General features: G+C 42.2%; 1 protein-coding gene and 1 non-coding gene across 6 annotated transcripts in view; both read left to right on the forward strand.

The window, feature by feature from the left end:
• P4HA3 (prolyl 4-hydroxylase subunit alpha 3) overlaps nucleotides 1-21,676 on the forward strand; it is a 38,424-nt gene that overhangs the window by 4,864 nt on the left and 11,884 nt on the right. For 3 of the 5 annotated variants that reach the window (XM_032853101.1, XM_032853097.1, XM_032853099.1), the window contains exons 2-8: nucleotides 2,137-2,279; nucleotides 3,075-3,298; nucleotides 7,722-7,871; nucleotides 14,368-14,419; nucleotides 16,296-16,459; nucleotides 16,702-16,878; nucleotides 21,185-21,249. In XM_032853101.1, the coding sequence (XP_032708992.1) occupies nucleotides 2,137-2,279; nucleotides 3,075-3,298; nucleotides 7,722-7,871; nucleotides 14,368-14,419; nucleotides 16,296-16,459; nucleotides 16,702-16,878; nucleotides 21,185-21,249 (975 nt within the window). Of the gene's footprint in view, nucleotides 1-2,136; nucleotides 2,379-3,074; nucleotides 3,299-7,721; nucleotides 7,872-14,367; nucleotides 14,420-16,295; nucleotides 16,460-16,701; nucleotides 16,879-21,184; nucleotides 21,250-21,676 lie in introns of those variants that run through there. The other 2 variants (XM_032853098.1, XM_032853100.1) reach the window with 2 other exon arrangements.
• On the forward strand, nucleotides 1,150-1,252 carry LOC116865476. The gene has a single exon (XR_004382204.1). It is a non-coding gene; the product is annotated as a U6 spliceosomal RNA (small nuclear RNA).

The following is a 21,676-nucleotide window of genomic DNA, read 5'->3' on the forward strand; positions in this document are numbered from 1 at the left end:
TCAACTCTTGGCTCCCTGGAGGCACCTGGAGGCAAGTCATCTTCTATTTCAGGCTCCACCCTTGAGAAACACTTAGGTTAGACTCAGTTTCAAGGCAATGAATCCCCCAACCCTGCCACTCCCTCTGTTCTTAACTTTCATCCCTACCTCCTCACTCAAGTCTTCCACTCTGGCCAAAGAATGTCTATATTCTCACCGCTCTTGAGCACATGCCTTTAAACCCATGTCCTCTTCAATTTGCACACACTTTTATCTTTTTACTTCCATTATTGTTATTATATTACTCCTGGAATTAATAATTTTAAATCAAGGGAAAAATTTGTAGAGGGCATGCCAACAACTCTTAGGTCTGCCTTATTATCATCAATAAATTGTAATCATGTTAATCCCAATAGTGTGTTAGAAATGGAATAATTGTAGTATGCCAGGAAAGGAAACAGCATCTTTTGCTGATGTGAACACTGTTTTAGGACATCTGAAAAGGAGAGAAATTAACTAGAAGGATAGTCACTTCTGGTCCTTTTCTACACATTTGGCAAGCCAGAGAGGCTGGATGCCTGCTGGACCCACATCCACCTCCCCCAATTACAGCTACTAGTTTTTTATGTGGACTTCTTCCTAAATATCTCCCTTGAATCTATCCTGACCTCTGCCCCCACTGTCCTTATTATGGTTCAGACCCTCCTTACTCTTGCTTCCAGTTTTGAATTAACCTCCAGACGTTTCTTTCTGCCTCCACTCTTCCCCACTTCTGAACCCCACCCTCTCACAGATGCATATACGTAAACATTTTCTAGTGTATCCAGCTCTCACCTAAAACCTTTTGGTGGCTTCTAATTGCACTCAAGGTAAAACCCAAATTCCTCAGCAGGGCCTGTGGGGTGCTCTTCTCTTGTCCAGTCTGACCTACCCATCATCCTCCCAACACACCTAGGGTTCCAGCACTACTGAACAGCTCAGAACTCCTTCTACCATTTCTCTGCCCCTTCATGTATGTTGAATTGTCTCTGACTGCCTCTCCTCCCTTCCTCATGTCTTGTCTTTTCATCCCTAGCATCTAGCATGGAGTCCGCCATCTAGCAAGTAACCAGTTTAGATCGATTTATTAATGAACACATACTTGTCAAGCCGCTGTGCTTTTGTATATGTTAGTCCCATTGGCTCAAAAAATATTCTTCCTGTGATACAGAGAAGAGGAGCATGGGTCCTGAACAAGGATGACATGCAAATTCATGAAGTGTTCTATATTTTTTTAATCACTGTGAGGTACGCCTGAAACTATTATAACACTGTGAGTCAACCATACTCAAGTAAAAAAAAAAAAAAAAAATCTTCCTTTTTTGTTTTAGCACTGTGGAAACAGTATGGCCAAATCAGCTGAGAGCAGGCTTCAGAGTCAGGAAGATTTGGGTTCAGATCTGGTTTTGTCACTAACAGTGTGGCCTTGTTTCAATTTTCTCTCTCTTCAATGTTGGTTTGATAAAATCTAATCTGAGGGTTCTTGGGGGGAATTAAATGAGACAAAATATATATAAAGCACTTAGCAGAATGCCTAGTACGTGGTAAAGGCTCAGTAAGTAGCAGCTATCAATTGTTTAATCCTTTAGGACTCAGATCAAGTGCCATTTCCTCCAGGAAGTCTTCCCTTACACCTTCTAACTTCCGCCTGGGTTAGGGGCCTTGCCTACAAGTAGCTGGAGCGTTACATGGCTCTTTATAAGCTCTCTTCTCTCCTAGCAGGTATCATAATTATTGCAATTAATTTCACAACATTTTTGAGCTTCTACCAGATTCTAAATATTGATAATAGAGTGATGAGAGGAAAGATTTTCTGTCTTGTGAACTGCTTGAGAGCTCCACCCTGTCTTGCCTTTGGATCTTCAGCATCTAGCGTGGTCCCTGTTGTACAGTAACTGAGGAGCAGAGACTGACTCATTGAATGAACAAATGGATGTATCTCCTTCTCTTGTCTTGGTAGTTTTCATATTCTTTGAGCTTATTGGCTAGAGGATTATGTGAGTCGCCAGGGGTTCATGTTTCATTTTTAACTACTCTGAATGCGCATACACCATGCCAGCCTTTGCTAGGGGCAATGGCTATATCAGTAAGCGAGATCGTTCTACTCCTCTCTTCCAGATTCTATGACAAGGTGCTTTCTTTGCACGAGGATTCGGCAACCCCTGTGTCTAACCCTCTGCTTGCATTTACTCTCATCAAACGCCTACAGTCTGACTGGAGGAATGTGGTACATAGTCTGGAGGCCAGTGAGAACATCCGAGGTAATGAGGAGGAGGGCTGGAGGGTAAGAGAAGATTCTGTCTCCTGACTCTGGAAAGGAGAGAGATTCTGGTGGAATGTGATGAAGGGTCATGAAGTGGGTAGGTATTACTCCATCTTCATAGCTTTTGCTATTAACAGAGAATTAAGATCCTCTTGTTAATATGTCTATGTGATTGTACATTAGAAAGCACTTTTGGGGGGCCTGGCTGGCTCAGATGGTGGAGCTTGCGACTCTTGATCTTGGGGTTGTGAGTTCCAGCCCCATGTTAGATGTAGAGCTTACTTAAAAATAAAATCTTCAAAAAAAGAAAAAAAAAGATGCTGTCATGTCCATTATCTCATTTGAGCTTCACCATAACCCTATGAAGAAGTACAGGTTATATCATTCCATTTACATATTTGTCTAATAATTTCTATTTGATTAAACTATAATGTGATCTGAAGCAAGGTCAGTTTCCTAATTTATTCTATTTTGTACTTGAAGAAATTTGTTGACTTTGGGGAAATTAGGAGGAAGAACAGTTATCCCCACAAAGGGCAAGATTCCTGGAGACAGACAGGATGGAACAACATGTGTGTGCTTTAGTTTTTACTTTAGAGCTTATGTTCCTCATTCAGAAGATTGTATTAAGCATCCACTCTGCACCAGGACTCTGCTAGCCATGGGAAATAAAAACACATAAAACATGTTATTTGCTCATGAAATATTTGAACAGGTGGTTATGCCTGGCCCGTATTAAATGCTCACTGCCTGTTTTTTGAATGGTGGATTGGTGTTTTTACTGCCTTGACAGCTCTGAAAGATGGTTATGAGAAGGTGGAGCAGGACCTCCCAGCCTTTGAGGACGTGGAGGGAGCAGCAAGGGCCCTGATGCGGCTGCAGGATGTGTACATGCTCAACGTGAAGGGCCTGGCCCGGGGCGTCTTCCAAAGAGTTGCTGGCTCCACCGTCACTGACCTGTACAGCCCCAGGAGGCTCTTCTCCCTCACGGCAGATGACTGCTTCCAAGTTGGCAAGGTAACGGTATCCAGAGAGAGAGACCAAAGCGCTCAGCCCTTGTTTCTTGTGGATAAAGGAACTATATCCTGATTGCTTTTACATGCGTTAAGTCCTTCCAGCAAACTTGGAAATTTGGTATAATTCCCCATTTTCAGATGAAGAAGCCGAAGGTCAGACATGGTAAGTAATCTGCCCAAGGTTACACAATTTTAAGTAGCAGAAATAAATTCTGAACCTGGGTCTTTTAACCCTGAGTCCCATGTTCTTTCCATAATAACTAAGGTGATCACATACTCAGGACATTCTGGAGAGTAAAGGGAGTGTTACTAGTTATGGCCGGACGACAGACATAAATTGGGACTGGGAAAAATGGTCCTGGGGCCACCCTAACAGTAGCGCCCTGCCAACAGATGAATGGCTGGGTGGAAAGGAGAAGCAGGGTTCAAGGTTGGGGAAGGGGAGAAGAGAGGGAGATGTGAGGTAAGCTCACGAAAACTCAGCCTCCTGAGACTTTCTGGAATCCCTTGCAACATTTCCTGAGCATTTAGAAGTATTGGATTAAGGTAGTGTCAAAAAGCTGAGGCCATTCACTTTAACATTACTTGAGGAAATAGACTTCAGGAACCTTCCATATGAGAAATTTAACTGATCTTTGATCATAACTTATAAGCACACTTGAGGTTATTTTACAATATATTCTTTGTTAGCCTTTGCCACAAGAAGTAATGGAGTAAGTCCTTTTTAATTTTGAAGATGTGTATTGCAGGAAAGTAAATCTTCCTAGCCCCTGCAATATTCATTAGCATATCTGAGACTGGGCCTCATGTGCCCTGATTTTAAGTTTTAGAGATCAGTCTTCCAAATTAGTGCAGGGTGGGTTGCCCTAAGCCTCTCTATGTACCATTTTCCCTTCTCTAGGATTCTGAATGGAATCAGCTCAATCATCATGTTCATGGCTAATTTAAATTTCAGCCAGGTAAAATAGTTCTGTGTATGGTACCAATATACACTTCATTTGTGAAGCCTTTCTGAAACTAAAACCATATGTTGAAAATGCAGTAAGTGCCTTCCTGAAACCCTCACCTGCCATCTTTATTTTTGTCTTGATTCACTTATTTTAAAAGATAAAACATTTCAAATATAAGAAAACTACATAAAATAATATAACAAGCAATTATATCTATAATTGAGATGAAATATGTTAAAATTTTGCAATGTTCATTTCAAATTTTTAAAAAGGAATTTATGTAAAGCAAAAGGCATTAAGGTTAATATTAAAAAACGAATTTACATATAGCTCAATAAAGCCCCCCTCTTCTTTCTCCTCACCATTCCTTACCCCTCCCTTCCACTCAACCCTTGCGTGGGTGCTCAGGAACTGTCCTGAGCCATACAATATATGTGTACTATCCTGAGTCCAGCTTCTTTCAGCACACTGGATCTGTAAAATTTATCCACTTGTTGCATTTATTAATAGTTCATTCCTTTTTATTGCTGAGTAGTATTCCGTTGTATGAGTATACTACATGCTGTTTATCCAGTCTACTAGGAATGGATACTTGCACTGTTTCCAGCCTGGGCTACTGTGAATAAAGCTGCTATTAACATTCTTGTCTTTCTGTGAACAATTGTTTTTATTTCTCTGGGAGTGGTTTTGCCGGGTCAAAGAAGAAGCTTCAATAATTATTAACTTGTGGCCAAATTTATTTCATCTACACATCTCTAATTTCCTCCTCCATGGATTATTTTAAAGCAGACCAGCCTTTCTAGTTTCTGAAATTCTTAGTTGTCTAATTGTACTATGCTACGGTCATGTCTATTGACTCTTGCTCATGACTGATTATTTCCTGATATGATTTATTATGTTTGTGAGCTTATTTTTAGCAGGATTTTTTTCCCCATCTAGAAGAATCTCTGTGACTGGAGTTGTGGGAATATCACTCCAAAGTGTTCTGGGTTTTCTTTTTCCAGTACTCTGGTGGTATCACTGGCCTTAGATTCCTTTTTTTTTTTTTTTGGAGTACATTATATCTGTGTGATTTATTTATTTTATAATAGAAAGTTTGTGCCTTTTGACCCCCTTCACCCATTTCACTCTCCCCCTATTTCCCACCTCTGGCAACCAGTCTGTTCTCTGTATCAATAGGCTCGGGTTTTTGTTATTGTGTTTTTATTTTAGATTCCACGTTTAAGTGAGATCGTATGGTATTTGTCTTTCTCTGTCTAACTTACTTCATTTAGCATAATACCCTCAAGGTCCATCCATGTTGTTGCAAGTGGCAACTTTCCATTTTTAGGGCTGAATAATATTTCATCGTGTGTGTGTGTGTGTGTGTGTGTGTATGTGTGTGACATTTCTTTATCCATTCATTCATCAATGGACACTTAAGTTGTTTCCATATCTTGACTGTTGTAAATAATACTGGCAATGAACATGGGGGTGCATATCTTTTTGGGTTAGTGTTTCCATTTTATTTAGATAAATACCAGAAGTAGAATTGGTAGATCAAAGGGTACTTCTGTTTTTGATTTTTTGAGGAACCTCCATATTATTTTCCACAGTGGCTGCGCCAATTTACGTTCCTGCCAACAGTGCATAGCACTATTGCTCTACATCCTTGCTAGCACAATTTCTTGTCCTTTTATAATAGCTACTCTAACAGGCAAGAGGTGATATCTCATTGTGGTTTTGATTTGCACTGACCTTAGATCCATTATGATATTGATTTCTTGGCCTGGAGTTTCCTGAGCTATATGAATAATGCAGATTCAAACCCTAAACTCACATGAAACATAGGCTCAAGACTGTGAATATTTTAAGGAGACATTTTGCTTCCCCTGAACAATATCCAGACAGAAACAAACCAGTTTTCTTGACTCTTTGCGACAATGGGTAGATTTTTTCTGGTCTACCTTTCCTTTAAGGTATAGATTTTCATGGATTTCAGTTTTATGAGTGTGTCTTTGTTCTAGTGCCTAGGTTTGGGAGGTGTAAGGGGGGGCTCATGTGGGCAGTATAACCAAATTTTGCTAAGTACCGGGATTACTAACACTGCCCCCATCCTAAGCAGCTTCAGCATCTGCTCTTAAGCTCATTGCTGAGGTTTTTAGCTCCTTTTTTGTTTCTGGTACCTGGGTATTTTCCATTCTTTCTTGAAAATATATCATAAAATATTTGTTATATTTTATTCAAAAGTTCCAAGTCTTTTTTCTTGGAAGGATTCCAGTTATCTCAATCTACCATATTTTGGGGACTTGGGAAAATTTAAACAAATTGTTAACTTAGCAGAAAAAGTTCAGTCATTTTGGCTGTCATTCTTCAACTCAACCTTTTTACATAAACAGGAAAAGTAAGGATCAGAGAAATAACATGGCAGATGAATGGCAGACCTGGAAGAAAAGCTGATTTACTGTTTTAGACTGCAGAGTTTCAGTACCTCTAGGATCTGCCCTGTCTTTTTGCCGGTCGGAAGTTAGAGTAGAATTAGAATTTTTTGTAAGAGTGCTTCCAACTCTGTGATTTTATAATTCCATGCTGTCTTCAACATCTACTTCCAGGAAATTCCACCTGCAGTGCTGGAATTCTAGTTAACTGTAAGCTGTTAAAAGACAGGAGCAAGCTCTAGTACACATTGCCACATTCCCGCCTTCCAACATTTAATATAGAAAAAAGTCACTGGGCTATTCGAGCATTCCTGTGAGGGTCTAATACATTGTGTTGCAATTATTGATTTACTCTTGTGCCCCTCATATGACTATAAGCTCTTTAAGGTCAGGGATCACCAGATACATTGCAAATACTCAGTAAATATTGAATAAATAAATGAGTGAATTCAGTCCATTTCTCGCATTGCTACTGGCAGTATCTTTTGAAAAGCCTGACACTCACAACTCTAATTAACTTAGCCCATGCTACCTTTTGAAGTTCATTTCTTGCTTCTCCTCACCTTAGGCTATAACACAGTGTCTAACTTGAACACAAGTTGCTTTTGGCTTTGTTTCTGCCATTCCCTTACTTTAAAATGTTCTTCCTCTCAATCTCTGCTCATTGAAATCCTTTTCTTTCTTCAGGGGGAGCCTACCTCAGATGCCACTTCTTCCATGAAGCCTTCTGAGATTCCCAAGTCTCTCCCTTCTCTGCCTCCATGACATATTATGCATTTTTCCTTTGAGTATTGGTGCATTTTGCCCAGTATTACAGTTAACTGAGTTCGTATCTCTCTTCTCCCCATATTATAAGTTCCTTAAATGCAAGAACCCTTGTGTCTTCGCTACATCTAGAACAATGCATTGGATATAATGGATGGTTGATAAATTGAATTTAAATGAATTTGAGATGAAAACTTGCCTGCTTCTGTTCTATAGGCCCTCGGACTCTTTGTCATTTCCTTTCCTCTACCTGTGGATTCAGGCTTAATAATGGTACTTATGTTACCTACAGGTGGCGTATGACATGGGGGATTACTACCATGCCATTCCATGGCTGGAGGAGGCTGTTAGTCTCTTCCGAGGATCTTATGGAGAATGGAAGACAGAGGATGAGGCAAGTCTAGAGGATGCCTTGGATCACTTGGCCTTTGCCTATTTCCAGGTAGGGGAGTAAGGGAGGCTCACTACTTTTATCACAACAAATATAGTGCTTTATATCTGCTTGACAATTTCCTACACATTTTCATGTCTCAATTTATTTCATCTTCCCAACAGGACCAAATGTGAGTCAAGCAGGGCAGTTGTTTTATTATTTCCATATTCCACATGTGAGTAAACTAAATCTCCAAAAAATTCCTAACTTGTCACAAAGTTCATAGAGCTGGGATTAGTGCCCAAGTCTGTCTTACTCTTAGTCTGGTGCTCTTTCCAGCGCCTTGACTGCTTTAAAACCATCGTCTTCTGTGTAGGAGGCAGGCTCCCACCTGTGGTGCAGCAGGGCCATTGACAAATGTCTAACAGGTTCATAGTTGATGTAGAGCACTCTTTTACGCTGTCAGCAGCTCCTGTCTTCTCACAGGTGTTCTGTCATGATATTTCCAATATCCAAGGAAGAAGTTTGATTGTTATGGTAGGGGCCCAGGGCAGGCTGTCCCAATATGGGCCACTTTGGCATAAAGATTATTTTGAGTTAAAAGTAATCAAAACCCAGCAGATGCAGGAAAAGCACTCTGCCTCCTTGCAACTGCCAAGTTTATGTTGGAAAGGAGAGTCTGTAACAGGCAGAAAGCTATTAACAGAGACTCCCCTTGACCTAAGAACTCTGCACAATAGGGCAAACCTGTTTCTCCAAACATCTCCCTTCACCTTCTTGCTGATGAACTTTCTCCCCCTTGTGTCCTCTGACTCTACCCTTCTTAACTCATAGAAGCTTCATGTTGCCTCACTGTCTTTAGAATTTTATGTCTATGTGGATTCCCCATACATGTACCTACTACATTTGATTTTCTCCTGTTAATCTGTCTCATGTCAATTTAATTCTATGTCCAGCTAGAAGGACCATGGTCAGATTATCCTCTCCCATATGCAGCTGAGTCCAACTGTAACTATGACTAGTGTCTGGCTATCGAGCTGGTGTCACTGGTTCGTAGTGACGCTCAGCGCCTCCTCCAGGGATTGCTTTTCCTTGGCACTTGACCTATGAGCTGTTGTAGATCCTCTCATGGAAGCTCATTTCCCTGAGTAGGGCGATCTGCCATCCTTTTATATAGCTAATCTGTTTCCCACCAGAATTGTATAGTCTTCAAGAATAAGCTGGAAATATAGTTTACAGAGCCAATTCCTTAGAGTTTCCAAAGCTAATAAACCATTTCTGCTCCCTACGTTCCTTTCTCTTTCCCCTTTTTCCTGAGAAAAGGGAGGAGGACATGGGAGGTCCAAACCCACATGTTGCTGCCAAAGCAGATTTATCCTCAGAGTAGCAAATGAGCCTGTGCTTTTCATGGAAGTTCCTGGTAAGTGGGTCTTTGTTGTAAGACTTTCCAGGGTGCTCTTCCTAATGCGCCTGCTCAATTGCTCTGTATTAAAGCTCTAATAGAATCACTGTAGTACAACAAAGGCAAGAAGAAATTGGGTTTTAATAGAGGAAGAAAACGGAATTGACCCAGAGACTAGGCGAAGATGAACTCAAGCAGCTTACCCTGAGAGACAGAGCTTCAAATGCAGCGCCTGAGGACTGGTTTTGGCTTTTTTACCCTCTGATGACTCAGGTTTCTCCTCCGCTCACTGGTAGACTCTCCCTTTCCACAATTGTGCTTTGTCTAGTAATTTTTATTCATCTCACAAGGCATAGCTCAAATGTCACCTACTTGTGAAGACTTCCTCAATTCTCCTCAGACTTCTCAGACTCCTTTGTGCTCTTACAGCACATTTTTTTACACGACAGTAATAGAACACATCGGGCATTGTCTCATAGACAGTTATGGTCCCTTTTTAGCCCTTATAAATTTGGGATTGTTGTCCCTCTGTGGATCTTTCATTATCATATAAAATATGTGATATATAATTATTTATACTATGAAAATATTATATGTAATATATAATATCATATAACATATAATACTTATATAATAGTTTTTCATGATATATTTTAGTAAAAAATTATTTCAGTAATTTTTAACGAGAGAGAGTTGCGTAGTGATTAAACCACAGGCTTCGAAGTCAGACTGACCTGGGTTCAAATCTTTAAAAGGTGAATAATAATGATGCTGTTAGAAAGTGGGGGGAGCAGGAAGTAATTTTTTAATCTTCTGAGCGCTTGGCTGAGACATCCTTGCAATAAAAAACAGATTAATAAGAGGAAAAATACACGCGAGGTGGGGCAGAAGAATGAGAAACTCCTTGAAGTGGCCTAAGCCTCCACCTTAAATACCATTTCCAGCTAAATACAGTAGAAAGAAAGGTATGGGGAGAGGCCAATTTTGGGGGGTTACCAGGAAATGCCAACAAGGGTAAGGTTGTTATGCAGATTTAAGTGAGCTTTCTCCATTGATAAGATTCTTTTGTGATTCAAGGGGCCTGAGTGATAGTTGGTTAAGTGTCTGACTCTTGGTTTCACCTCATGTGGTAACCTCAGGGTCTGAGATCAAGCTCTGTGTCAGCCTCCATGCTGGGTGTGGAGTCTGCTTGAGCCTTCTCTCCATTTCCCTCTGACCCCGCCCCCCCACTCACACACGCTCTCTCTCTCTCTAAAATAAATAAATATACCCTAAAAAAAAGATTCTCTTGTGATTCAGAGTCATCCTTCTTTTCCAGGTACACAGAGAGAGACACAAATGGAGGACTCCTTTATAAATACAAATTTCTCTCACAAAAGGGTAGCTTCTCTGGTTTTCAGAGCTTCTCCTATGTCTGCCATTTCTCAAAATAGTTAGCTCAAAATAATCCTTATGCCAAAGAGGCATATTTTGGGGTGGCTTATTTTGATCTCCTTCAATGCTCACCTCAAAGGGTTGTCATGAATAAATGAGCTAATACATGTAAAGCCCTTAACACTGTTCATGACATGGGCACTCAACAAATGTAAGCTATTATTATATTATACACTACAAGCGTACATTCACCTTGTTCATGTAACATTATATAGTGTACACATTCCATTCAAAAATAACTTTTTTCTTTTTTCCTTGTTTTTTTTTTTTTAAAGACTTTCTTCATTCATTTGAGAGAGAGAGAGCACAAGCAGAGGGTAAAGGAGAAGCAAACTCCCCACTGAGCAGGGAGCCTGATGTGGAGCTTGATCCCAGGACCCTAGGATCATGACCTGAGCCAAAGGCAAACGCTTAACTGAGTCACCCAGGTGCCCCAAATGTAGCTTTGTTCTTGATAAAATCTAATTTTATCTCATGAAAGAGCCCTTGAGTTTAAAAATATGTAAAGTTGTATTTTAGTTCTCTTCATCTCAAAAGAATTTGAAAAGCCATAACCTTGAGTTAATAATCTGACGTTACCAAATACATTACTTAAGTATCCCTCTGTTAAGTATTGAACAGAGTAACTAATGGATTAAATAACTGCAAACAATCTATATGTCTAGGTCATCTGTGATATAGCTTTTAGGTAGAATGAAATACAGCTATTAAAAATGTGGTCTCTATATACAAGAAAATAGTATTCAGCCTTAGGAAAGAAGGAAATTCTTAGGGGTGCCTGGGTGGCTCAATCAGTTAAGCATTTGCCTTTAGCACAGGTCATAGTCTTGTGGTTCTGGGATTGAGCCCAGTGTCAGGCTCTGTATTCAGCATAGAGTCTGCTTCTCCTTCCCCCTCTCCCTCTGTGCATGCTCTCTCTCTCTCTAATAAATAAATAAATAAAATCTTAAAAAAAAAAAAAAGGAAATTCTGACACATGCTACAACATAGATGAACTTTGAGGATATTATGCTAAATGAAATAAGCCAGTTACAAAAAGACAAATACTGTATGATTGCACTTATATGAATATCCAGAGGAATCAAATTTATAGAGACAGAAAGTAGAATGGTGGTTACCAGGGACTAAAGGAAGGGGGCAATTGAGAGTTGTTTGTTGGGTCCAGGGTTTCAGATTTGCAAGACGGAAAAATTCTGGAGATTGCACAACAATGTGAATGTAGTTAACATAACCAAACTGTACACTTAGAGATGGTTAAGATGGTAAATTTATGTTGTGAGGGTTTTTTTTTTTAAGATTTTAAAAATTTATTTGACAGAGTTACAGCGAGAGAGGGAACACAAGCAGGGAGAGTGGGGGAGAGAGAAGCAGTCTTCCCGCTGAGTAGGGAGCACTATGCAGGGCTTGATCCAGGACCCTGGGATCATGAGCTGAGCCGAAGGTAGATGCCCAATGACTGAACCACCCAAGCTACCTGTTGTTGTTGTTTTTGAGAATCATGGATATATTTAAGAGAGAGAGAGGAAAAGAGCATTAGTGGGAGGGTCAGAGAGAGATGGAGAGAATCTCAAGCAGACTCCATACTCAGTGTGGAGCCGCTTGAAGGGTTCAATCTCATGACCATAGATCACGGCCTGAGCCAAAACCAAGAGTTGTACACTTAATCAAATGCATCACTCAGGTGTCCCTAAGTTGTGTGTTTCTTACCACAGTTAAAATATGCCATCTCAGAAGACTATGAAATGATATAAAAAGTCCCCCTGATGACAATGTAGAGTAAAACAATCAGGATATGAAAATGTGTAACAAATGTGAATGTGTACATGCTATATGTCATCTAAAGTGCTTGGAGCCCCTGGGTTTCAACAGACCATTTCTTTTTACTGTCTCTTATGTTTCATAGTGTGCTTATTGTTGCTTTTGTCATTAAACATGAAATTTTTTAAAGGCTTTGTTTATTTGAGAGAGTGAGCACAAGCAGGGGGAGCAGCAGAGGGAGAGGGAGAAGCAGGCTCCCCACTGAGCAGGGAACCCGATGCAGGGCTTGATCCCAGAACCCTGGGATCATGACCCGAGCCAAAGGCAGACATCTGACCAACTAAGCCACGGAGGCGCCCTAAAACATGAATTTGTAGCACAGAACAATGAAATGACCAGAAGGATATAAGATTCTATCAGTTCATCATCATTCCTTGGTGCCCAGGGCAGGATGGCAGCCCATCTACACTGGGTTCTTTCCCCCAGTTTGTCTGGAAAGCCCCTGTGTACTTCTGAACATGTGTAGCTCAAGGTCAAATGGCAGTGGCAAGGAGAGGTCATTACTATGCATTGGGAATGTTTCAGGTTTAGTTCTTCCTTTGGCTCCCTCCTGCTACCTTCGTAGACCATAGGAAGGACTGAGCCTGGAGAACAAATTATATTTTTACTAGGGTTTTTATAGTTTCATGTTAAATTTAATAATGAAATATACCAAAATAACACCACCTTCCAGTTATGTGGTTTTGCATGCTTTAAGATTTGAGGCACTTTAAGAAAGTTTATTTTCATTTATGTTTCTACCTTCCCTGGTAAGGGTGGGAATGAGTCATTTGTAAAATGAGGACACTGAGGAGACCTGAGTTGCATTAGGGGTGAAAATGCTGAATTAGAACCAAGAACCTCTACATTTCTAGTCTGCTGCTCATTTCAGTGAGTCTTATTGTCTATTGGTGGTAAGAGTATTTTATAGTTTGTTTTTGTTTTTGTTTTTGTTTTAATTTTCAGCATAACAGTATTCCTTGTTTTTGCACCACACCCCGTGCTCCATGCAATCCGTGCCCTCTCTAATACCCACCACCTGGTTCCCCCAACCTCCCACACCCCCGCCGCTTCAAACCCCTCAGATTGTTTTTCAGAGTCTATAGTCTCTCATGGTTCACCTCCCCTTCCAATTTCCCCCAACTCCCGTCTCCTCTCTAACTCCCCTTGTCCTCCATGTTATTTGTTATGCTCCACAAATAAGTGAAACCATATGATAATTGACTCTCTCTGCTTGACTTATTTCACTCAGCATAATCTCTTCCAGTCCCATCCATGTTGCTACAAAAGTTGGGTATTCATCCTTTCTGATGGAGGCATAATACTCCATAGTGTATATGGACCACATCTTCCTTATCCATTCGTCCATCGAAGGGCATCTTGGTTCTTTCCACAGTTTGGCGACCGTAGCCATTGCTGCTATGAACATTGGGGTACAGATGGCCCTTCTTTTTACTACATCTGTATCTTTGGGGTAAATACCCAGTAGTGTAATTGCAGGGTCATAGGGAAGCTCTATTTTTAATTTCTTGAGGAATCTCCACACTGTTCTCCAAAGTGGCTGCACCAACTTGCATTTCCACCAACAGTGTAAGAGGGTTCCCCTTTCTCCACATCCCCTCCAACACATGTTGTTTCCTGTCTTGCTAATTTTGGCCATTCTAACTGGTGTAAGGTGGTATCTCCATGTGGTTTTAATTGAATCTCCCTGATTGCTAGTGATGATGAACATTTTTTTCATGTGTCTGATAGCCATTTGTATGTCTTCATTGAAGAAGTGTCTGTTCATATCTTCTGCCCATTTTTTGATATGATTATCTGTTTTGTGTGTGTTGAGTTTGAGGAGTTTTTTTTTAATCCATTTAATGATTTGGTCAAAGAAGATATCCTCAGTGTGGCTAATGCCTCCTTTTCTTTCTTTTTGTTTTATAGGCTGGCAATGTTTCGTGTGCCCTCAGCCTTTCCCGAGAGTTTCTTCTCTACAGTACGTAATGATAGAAGATCAATGAGCCACGGCTCTGATTCACTGGGAAATCCCTTCTGCTCCTGGCCCTTAATCCCTGAAAAGGAAAAGACAGCTATGTGTTTTTATTTCTCTAATTTTATAATCCAAGCCACATTTCTAATTGTGGATTGAATCTTACTTAGCTACTGATCAATATATCAGGGGGAAGTTTTTTGGTTTGTGGGAAAATGCTAAGGAGGTATCAGTCTGTCCCTTTCCTCTTCCACTCGCAGCCGGGTATACGTTAGTGCTGCTCCAGTGGGGAACAAGGCCAGGACTGGGCACGCATGAAGTCAGTGAGAGCTGTGTGTGCAAGGGGAGTGACTCCGCGGGATTACTTATTTTGGCTGTTTCCACAGAGATATCAGTTCTTCCCTTTAAACCAGAGCTCGCTTGGCCATCAAGCACCCTGCTCGGTTAGTGCAGGGTTCAGCTTCGACCCTTCTCACACAGCACATCACCAGAGTAGAATAGGAGCAAGATTTCCCAGCCTAGTTCTCTGCTTGGATATTTTTTAGTTAAAATTTTGGTGGAAGCTGGCTTCCCAGGTTTTCCTTTAATAAGATACTGAGATACTAAAGTAAGTAAATAATCACTGTGATATTTTAATATTTATAAAGTGTTTCACATAGGACTTCACAGTTGTATGTATTTATTGCTTTTTAATGAATCCATTTAGTAACATTATTCTATTCTGGAAACTGGGCAAACAGTAGGACATGGAAGTAGCCATATGGTCTGGAGACATGTGGGCAATTACTACAGGCAAAATGATAACCCAGCCCTTCTTTATTTCTTTATGTTTGGCTAATAAAATTTCTGCCTGTCCCAGAAAACCTAAACCATGTGCAGTTATAGGTGGAAGAGGACAAAGCAAATTAAAATTACCAGTTCCATTTCTGGCTTTGTAGTATTTTCACTGGGGTTTTGGGGTCATTACTTCTATTCTCCCTAACTTCATTTTGCCTCTTGTTACAAAAAAATTGGTAACTTTTGCCAGGGGTGTGGTGGTGGTAGTTAGAGGCACACTGAGCTCCTCAGAGAACGATGCTTTGGGATCATTAGAACAATCCAGCACGTCCTTCTGAGAGGCACTAAAACTCAGGCACAGAGGCTAGCAGGCCATGGGTAGCTGCCAGCCCATGGACCTCTTATAGCCACAGTGGGTACCAACAGGTGGGCACAGATAAGACACAAGACACCAGGGGGAACTCAGGCTAGAACCAAAGCCTAAAACCCCTCTGTCTCACCCTGCACTGCTCTGTATGTAGGCCAGTTGGGAATTTTGAAGAATCTCATAGACTAGGAAATGGATTAGCTTTCACTGCTCTAGGGAAGAATAGGTTGGGTCTCTCTGCTTTAGGCTCTGGCTCTCTGGACTTCTCTTTCATGGCATTTATGGGTTTCATTGTGAGTAGTTATTTAATGTAGCTTTTCTCCATTAGGCTCCAAACTCTGGGAGGTTAGCCTCTAACACAGTACCCAGTACCTTGTAGATTTTCACTGAAGATTTATTGAATGGGTAAGTGAATAAAGGAAGGAAGAAAGGAATGAGTGAAGCTTCTTCCTAATACATAAAACTTACCATCACACTATCCTAGAGCTGCCATCCTTATGATCCCTTGATCTAACAGTGTTAAGTACCACTTATCTACTGGACCTAACTCAATCTTTCTTAATACAGGTACTCTTCTGGGAGTGAGGGCCTTATATCCTCCTGTGCATGGACACGGGAGCTTTTCAGGGTGGCCATTGGCTGGTTGTGTGTGACTGGGAAGCTATAGGAAACCTTGGCAGCACTCCCTGAGACCATTGTTTGTTAATCTGTATTATCCCCTGCTCTGATTTCTTCCAGGCCCAGATAATAAGAGGGTGGCCAGGAATGTGTTGAAGTATGAAAGACTTTTGGCAGAGAGCCCCAACCAGGTGGTAGCTGAGGCTGTCATCCAGAGGCCCAATGTTCCCCACCTGCAGACCAGAGATACCTACGAGGGGTTATGTCAGACCCTGGGATCCCAGGTAGGATTCCTCAGGGAAAGAGAAAAGGGGGAATAGGCTTACCCAGAGAAAGAGAAGGTAGCATTGGAATGATGTGAGGGGGAAAGGCTGATGGATTAGAAATTTAAAGCTCATTTGGACAGCATCAGAGTGACCACATTCTCAATCTCCCACATACCAGTTTTTTTATGCCATAGTTCCCTACATTGGCTTCTTCTCCTAAACCCTTCATCTCTTATACTGACTCTAGTTTTTCCTTCCAGCCTATTCACTACCAGATCCCTAGCCTTTACTGCTCCTATGAGACAAATTCAAGCCCCTACCTGCTGCTCCAGCCCATCCGGAAGGAGGTCATCCACTTGGAGCCCTATGTTGTTCTCTACCATGACTTCGTCAGTGACGTGGAGGCTCAGAAGATTAGAGGGCTTGCAGAACCGTGGGTGAGTAACCCCAAAGCCTGCCAAGAGCTTCGCTTTGTGTCATCACATGCCTGGAGTTCAGGAATGTGAGAACAGTCAGCCTGAACAACTATACGCTTTACCAGTCCAGGAATTCAGAATGCCAGCCCTTCCATAAAACAAATCAATGGTGAAAAAAAATCACAGAAGTCATTGCTTTTGGAGGGAGGGGATTGGCTGGGGAAAGGGACAAGGGCATTTTCTGGGATGTTAAAAATGTGCTCTCAATATCTTGTTAGGGATGTGGAGTATATAGCTGTGTACATTTGTGAAAATTCAGCAAATGGTACACTTGAGATCTGTGCATATCATTATATGTCAATATAACCTAAAAAAGATCAAAAGGACCCCTCCTCCCCAATGTCAATCATTCCACATAATGGATAGAAATTTTTTTTTTTTTTTAATGGGGGAAGTGGTGGACAAGGAGTGATATCCTAGTGCAAATTTACAGAATTTCAGAGAGGAAAGATTATCTAGTTTAGCTAGATTATTTTGTTAAAGAGGAAACTGAGGCCCAGAGAGGGAAAGGGACTTGATGAAGGTCAGGCAGGTATCTGGAGCCAAACCTGGAACTTAGTACATTGATGGCTGCTCTGTTATTCTGCCTTCTCGTATCACCTTAGACTAAGTTATGGTCAGTAACAAATAGCCCCCACATCTCAGACACAACAACAACAAAGTTTTGCTGCTTACTTACACTATGTGTCTGTCTTGGGCTGACTGCAGTTGAGGGGGCAGAACGGTCTTCACTTGGAGACCCAGCCCGACGGAGCCGCCTATATTTGGGACATCTCCAGTCTGACAGGAGACAAAGACAGAGATAGCAAACTACCAGCTGGCTCCTAAAGCTTCTGCCTCTGCCCTGTCTCATTGGTTGAGACAAAGCTTGGGGCCACCGCTGCAGTCAACAGGGAGAGTGTGTCTAATGCTCCTACAGGGAAGGCTCTTTGAGCTGCGGTGCCAACCTTGATGCCAAGGGGAAGAGGACATTTAATCCCTGCCTAGGAAGGATGGCAGATATTTAGAAAAATAACACACCGACCTCATCAGTGTAAGCATGCTGCCTCTTTAGATGGCTGTTTCAGAATTCCTTATGTCATCATGCCCTTGAGGGTGCCCTGTTCATCCAAGTGGTCGTTTGGTCACAGAACTGAGCCTGCTGTGCGCCAGACACTGTACCGAGTGCGGGACATTCGCAGAGATACACTCCTGGCTCTTTTCCTGTAGGAGCTCACAGCATAATGGGGGAAAACAGATATTTACAGTCCGTGGTGCTAGGCGCCCTAGTAGAGGTGTGTGCAGGGAGCTGTGCGTGCTATGGCGGCAACAAAAAGTGAGCCTTCCTGTGAGGGAAAGGCAGATGGGTGAAGAGCAGATGGGAAGGGAGGGAAAAACAGAAGGCTTCCCGGTGGATGTGAAATTCATCAGAGTAACAGGGTGGCAAAGGGTATGGGAGGAAGACAAAGCAATACGTGCAAAGACCCCACATGCGGTGCGTTCAGAGAACGGGGTGCAGGCTGCTGGCGCAAGCGTGCAAGGGTTGGGGCGGGAGGTGATCGGAGATGAGGATAAATGGGGAGACACAGTCAGGAAGTGTTATAAATACTGTGCTGGGGAGCTTGGATTTTATCCCGGAGGCAGCGGGGAGCTCTTGGACAGTTTAAACAGGAGATTGGCATGATCAGGCCTGATTGATTTTAAGGAAGATTCTGACAACAGACATGGATTGGAGGGATAAGAGTAGCAATAGTCATCTCATCCAGGAGCCCCTCCAGTGAGGTCTGGAATCTTTGTGCAATTTTTGAGAGCATTAAGCTCCACTGGTCAATTGGAACAAAATATCTTCAACAGCTTTGGCATCTCAGTGAGCCAGTGGTAGTATTTGGCCAGCAGCTACTTTTTCCTTAGAACAACTCTGTTGTCATGGTAGCAGGACAGGCAGCCCACCCCGCAGTCCATCGGGGCCAGGTCGTCTATTTGGCAGGCAAAGACTTTGTCACTCTCCCTCTGCCCAGAAGCTGATGTGGAGACGTTGCTCTCTGTCTGGTCTTGGGCTTTGCCAGGAATAAGGCTCGGCTCAGAGGGTGGGGCTGCCGCATGGAAACTAAATTCAACCCAAGCCACTGAAGCCTCCTCTCCTGAGGCTTGAATTTATTCCATATGCTTCCCATCCCAGACACTGCTCTCTTGTCACTTCTCCCTCTATCCACATCCCACCCATTCTTAAAGACTCAAGGGAAGCCTCATGCCTCTCTTTGCCCACTAGCCCCATCACTCTCCACTTTCGTGGGTTCTTTCAGTAGGAACATTTTTTTTCAGAGCACTTTTTGGGGCCACATATAATAACCTCTCTCTTTTTTGAACTCAAAGCTTTTGTCATAAGTTGTCTGGTATTTAATTTTTTTAATTTATTCTACCGTTTTTGTGTTGTCTTGTATCACCAGCTATTTCAAGAGTTAGCATCCTGTCTCCTCAACTAGATTATAATCTAGGAGGGATCATAGGCCGTCCTTGAAATGCCTCGCCTTGTATTACGCCCATTGCAGCCAGAGTACTGTTTAAAAGGTTGCATCTGACCACATCAAGCCCTTGCTTTAAACCCTTGACTGTTATAAAGCTCCTTGACCTGCTGCTGTTGGCCCCTCCACAGCTTGTGCCCTTGCACTTGATGCCCCAGACACATTGAACAACTTGGATCTCTATGAACGGGGCATGCTTCCCTCAACCTCTGTGCACACTCTTCTCTCTGCCTAAATCACTCTCCCCTTGGCCTCTTTTCACCTGTTTGATCCCATTTGTCTTTTGGGTATCCTGGGAAGCCTTCCTGTCCCTCATAAGGGACGAGATGTTCCTTCTTAATATTCTCTTAGTGGCCTGGACTTGTCCATTACGGCTCCATTACAAGACTTATGTCTGCTCCATATGTTGTGTTTCCAGTGCCCTGCATGGTGCTCAGCACAGAGAACAGCTAGTAGATATTTGTCCCCAGAAGTGAATGACTTGCTGGTGTACAATAAATAAGGGTTAAAGGAGTTAAGTCTTAATGGGGACGAGGATGGAATGGAGATTCCCTAAGATTTTTCTTTAAACCACTGATGTTACCCTAGAAGAACGTAAGGTAGCAACTCCTCTAAGAACCTCTCCTCTCTCCTCTGTGAGGGGTTCAGGGGAGGATGCTGAGTGAAGGACTAGACAGAGGCATTATCGGTGGCCTACTGATTCCCTGCATCCTGATACCATAGGAGGATAGGCTGAAAGGAACCCCCAAGAAGGTGTTGTTCACATGCTGCATTTTATAGCTGGGGAAACAGGTTCAAGGAAACAAAGAGACTTTTCCAAATTTGTCTACCTGGTTTAGCAGCAGGAATAGTAATATGATAGACGCCTCCAAGAAGGGAAAGGGGGTGTGTCTTGTGCAGTTCATTGCCTCGTGCTCTGCTCTGATGGCATGTGAAGCTCCAGGGCTGGGTCATTAAGCACAGGACTCTGGTTCAATCATTCATTCATTTGCTCTGTTCACCAATATTGAGCACCTACCCCCTGCCAGGCTTCTCTTCACTCTAGGGACATAGCACTGACAAAAGACTTGCTCTCTTGGAGCTGACATTTTGATGACAGATGCAGAAGCAGACACATCCTTATGTAAATCTTTCTCTTTCACACCTGGTACAGTGCCTTTGCAGTTAGAAGCCACTTTATTTAAAAAGAATTTAAAATTCATATCTAGACATTCAGAACAAAATAGAAACATTTAGTGAAATTGGTTACATTGAACCTATTTGGGATTTTTTCCCCCACATAGTCAGGGAGGTTGCAGCAAAACAGATTTTGATTCTTTGTAAGGAAGGGTTTTGTCAGAATTGTTGAGGGGAGTGGGCTACACCTGAGGGTGGAGAGTTTTTCCTCGTTGGAGATGTTCAGTTAACATGACAAACACTAAGTGCTTACCGTAGGCCAGGCCCTGTGCCACTAGGATACAAAGATGAGTGAGAAGCAATCCCTGTTCTGACAGAACTCAGTCTCAGATGCAGAAGGGATTCAAATACCACTTTATTTTAGTTCAGCAAGCAAGGTTATTTTCAAGTCAGATTTTTTGGTCACTTACTAGCTTTTGTTTTTGAGATCAATAGCTATCACTAAATTAGTAGCATGTGCAAAATATTTTAAGTTAGGGAGGAACTGGCGATTGTTAGGTTTACTTTGAAGAGGGGGCATGTCTGTGGAAATAATGGAGCCCTTCCCTTCACCTCATAACTTGTACTTTCTCTTACGGCCTCCGCTTCAGCTACAGAGATCTGTGGTGGCGTCAGGGGAAAAGCAGTTGCCAGTGGAGTACCGCATCAGCAAAAGGTAAGAGGGGTCCTTCCATGACAGGGACTCTGGTCATACTTGCTGCCTGCCCTTGGGCCTGTGGCACAGCTGACTGAAGGTCAGCAACAGCCATTCAGAGATGCTGCTAGAGAACCCATAGTTCATTTTTATGTCTGCACATTCTTGTTGAGAGGAAGAAATTTCCATTCCCCTCACCCCAGGCTATTTCACAGGTTGTTATAGGGTCTGAGGACTTAATGAGGAGGCCCTTAGGGAAAGATTTGACAAAGCTTCTATGCTGGGATCCAGAATTAGGTGTGTAGATGTTCTCCTCACCAGGATTGCTTTTCCAGAGAATTCAGTTCTATTTCCATTTGGAATTTGACTTTATAAGGTTCCATTCCTGCCTCCTGACTCATATTCAAAGCATGACTTGCCAACATTCAGGCAAGAAGGGGGGCTGGAA

The sequence above is a fragment of the Lontra canadensis genome, unplaced genomic scaffold, assembly GCF_010015895.1.
Source record: "Lontra canadensis isolate GAN:19392208 unplaced genomic scaffold, GSC_riverotter_1.0 scaffold7, whole genome shotgun sequence".
In the NCBI taxonomy this organism is placed as follows: domain Eukaryota; kingdom Metazoa; phylum Chordata; class Mammalia; order Carnivora; family Mustelidae; genus Lontra; species Lontra canadensis.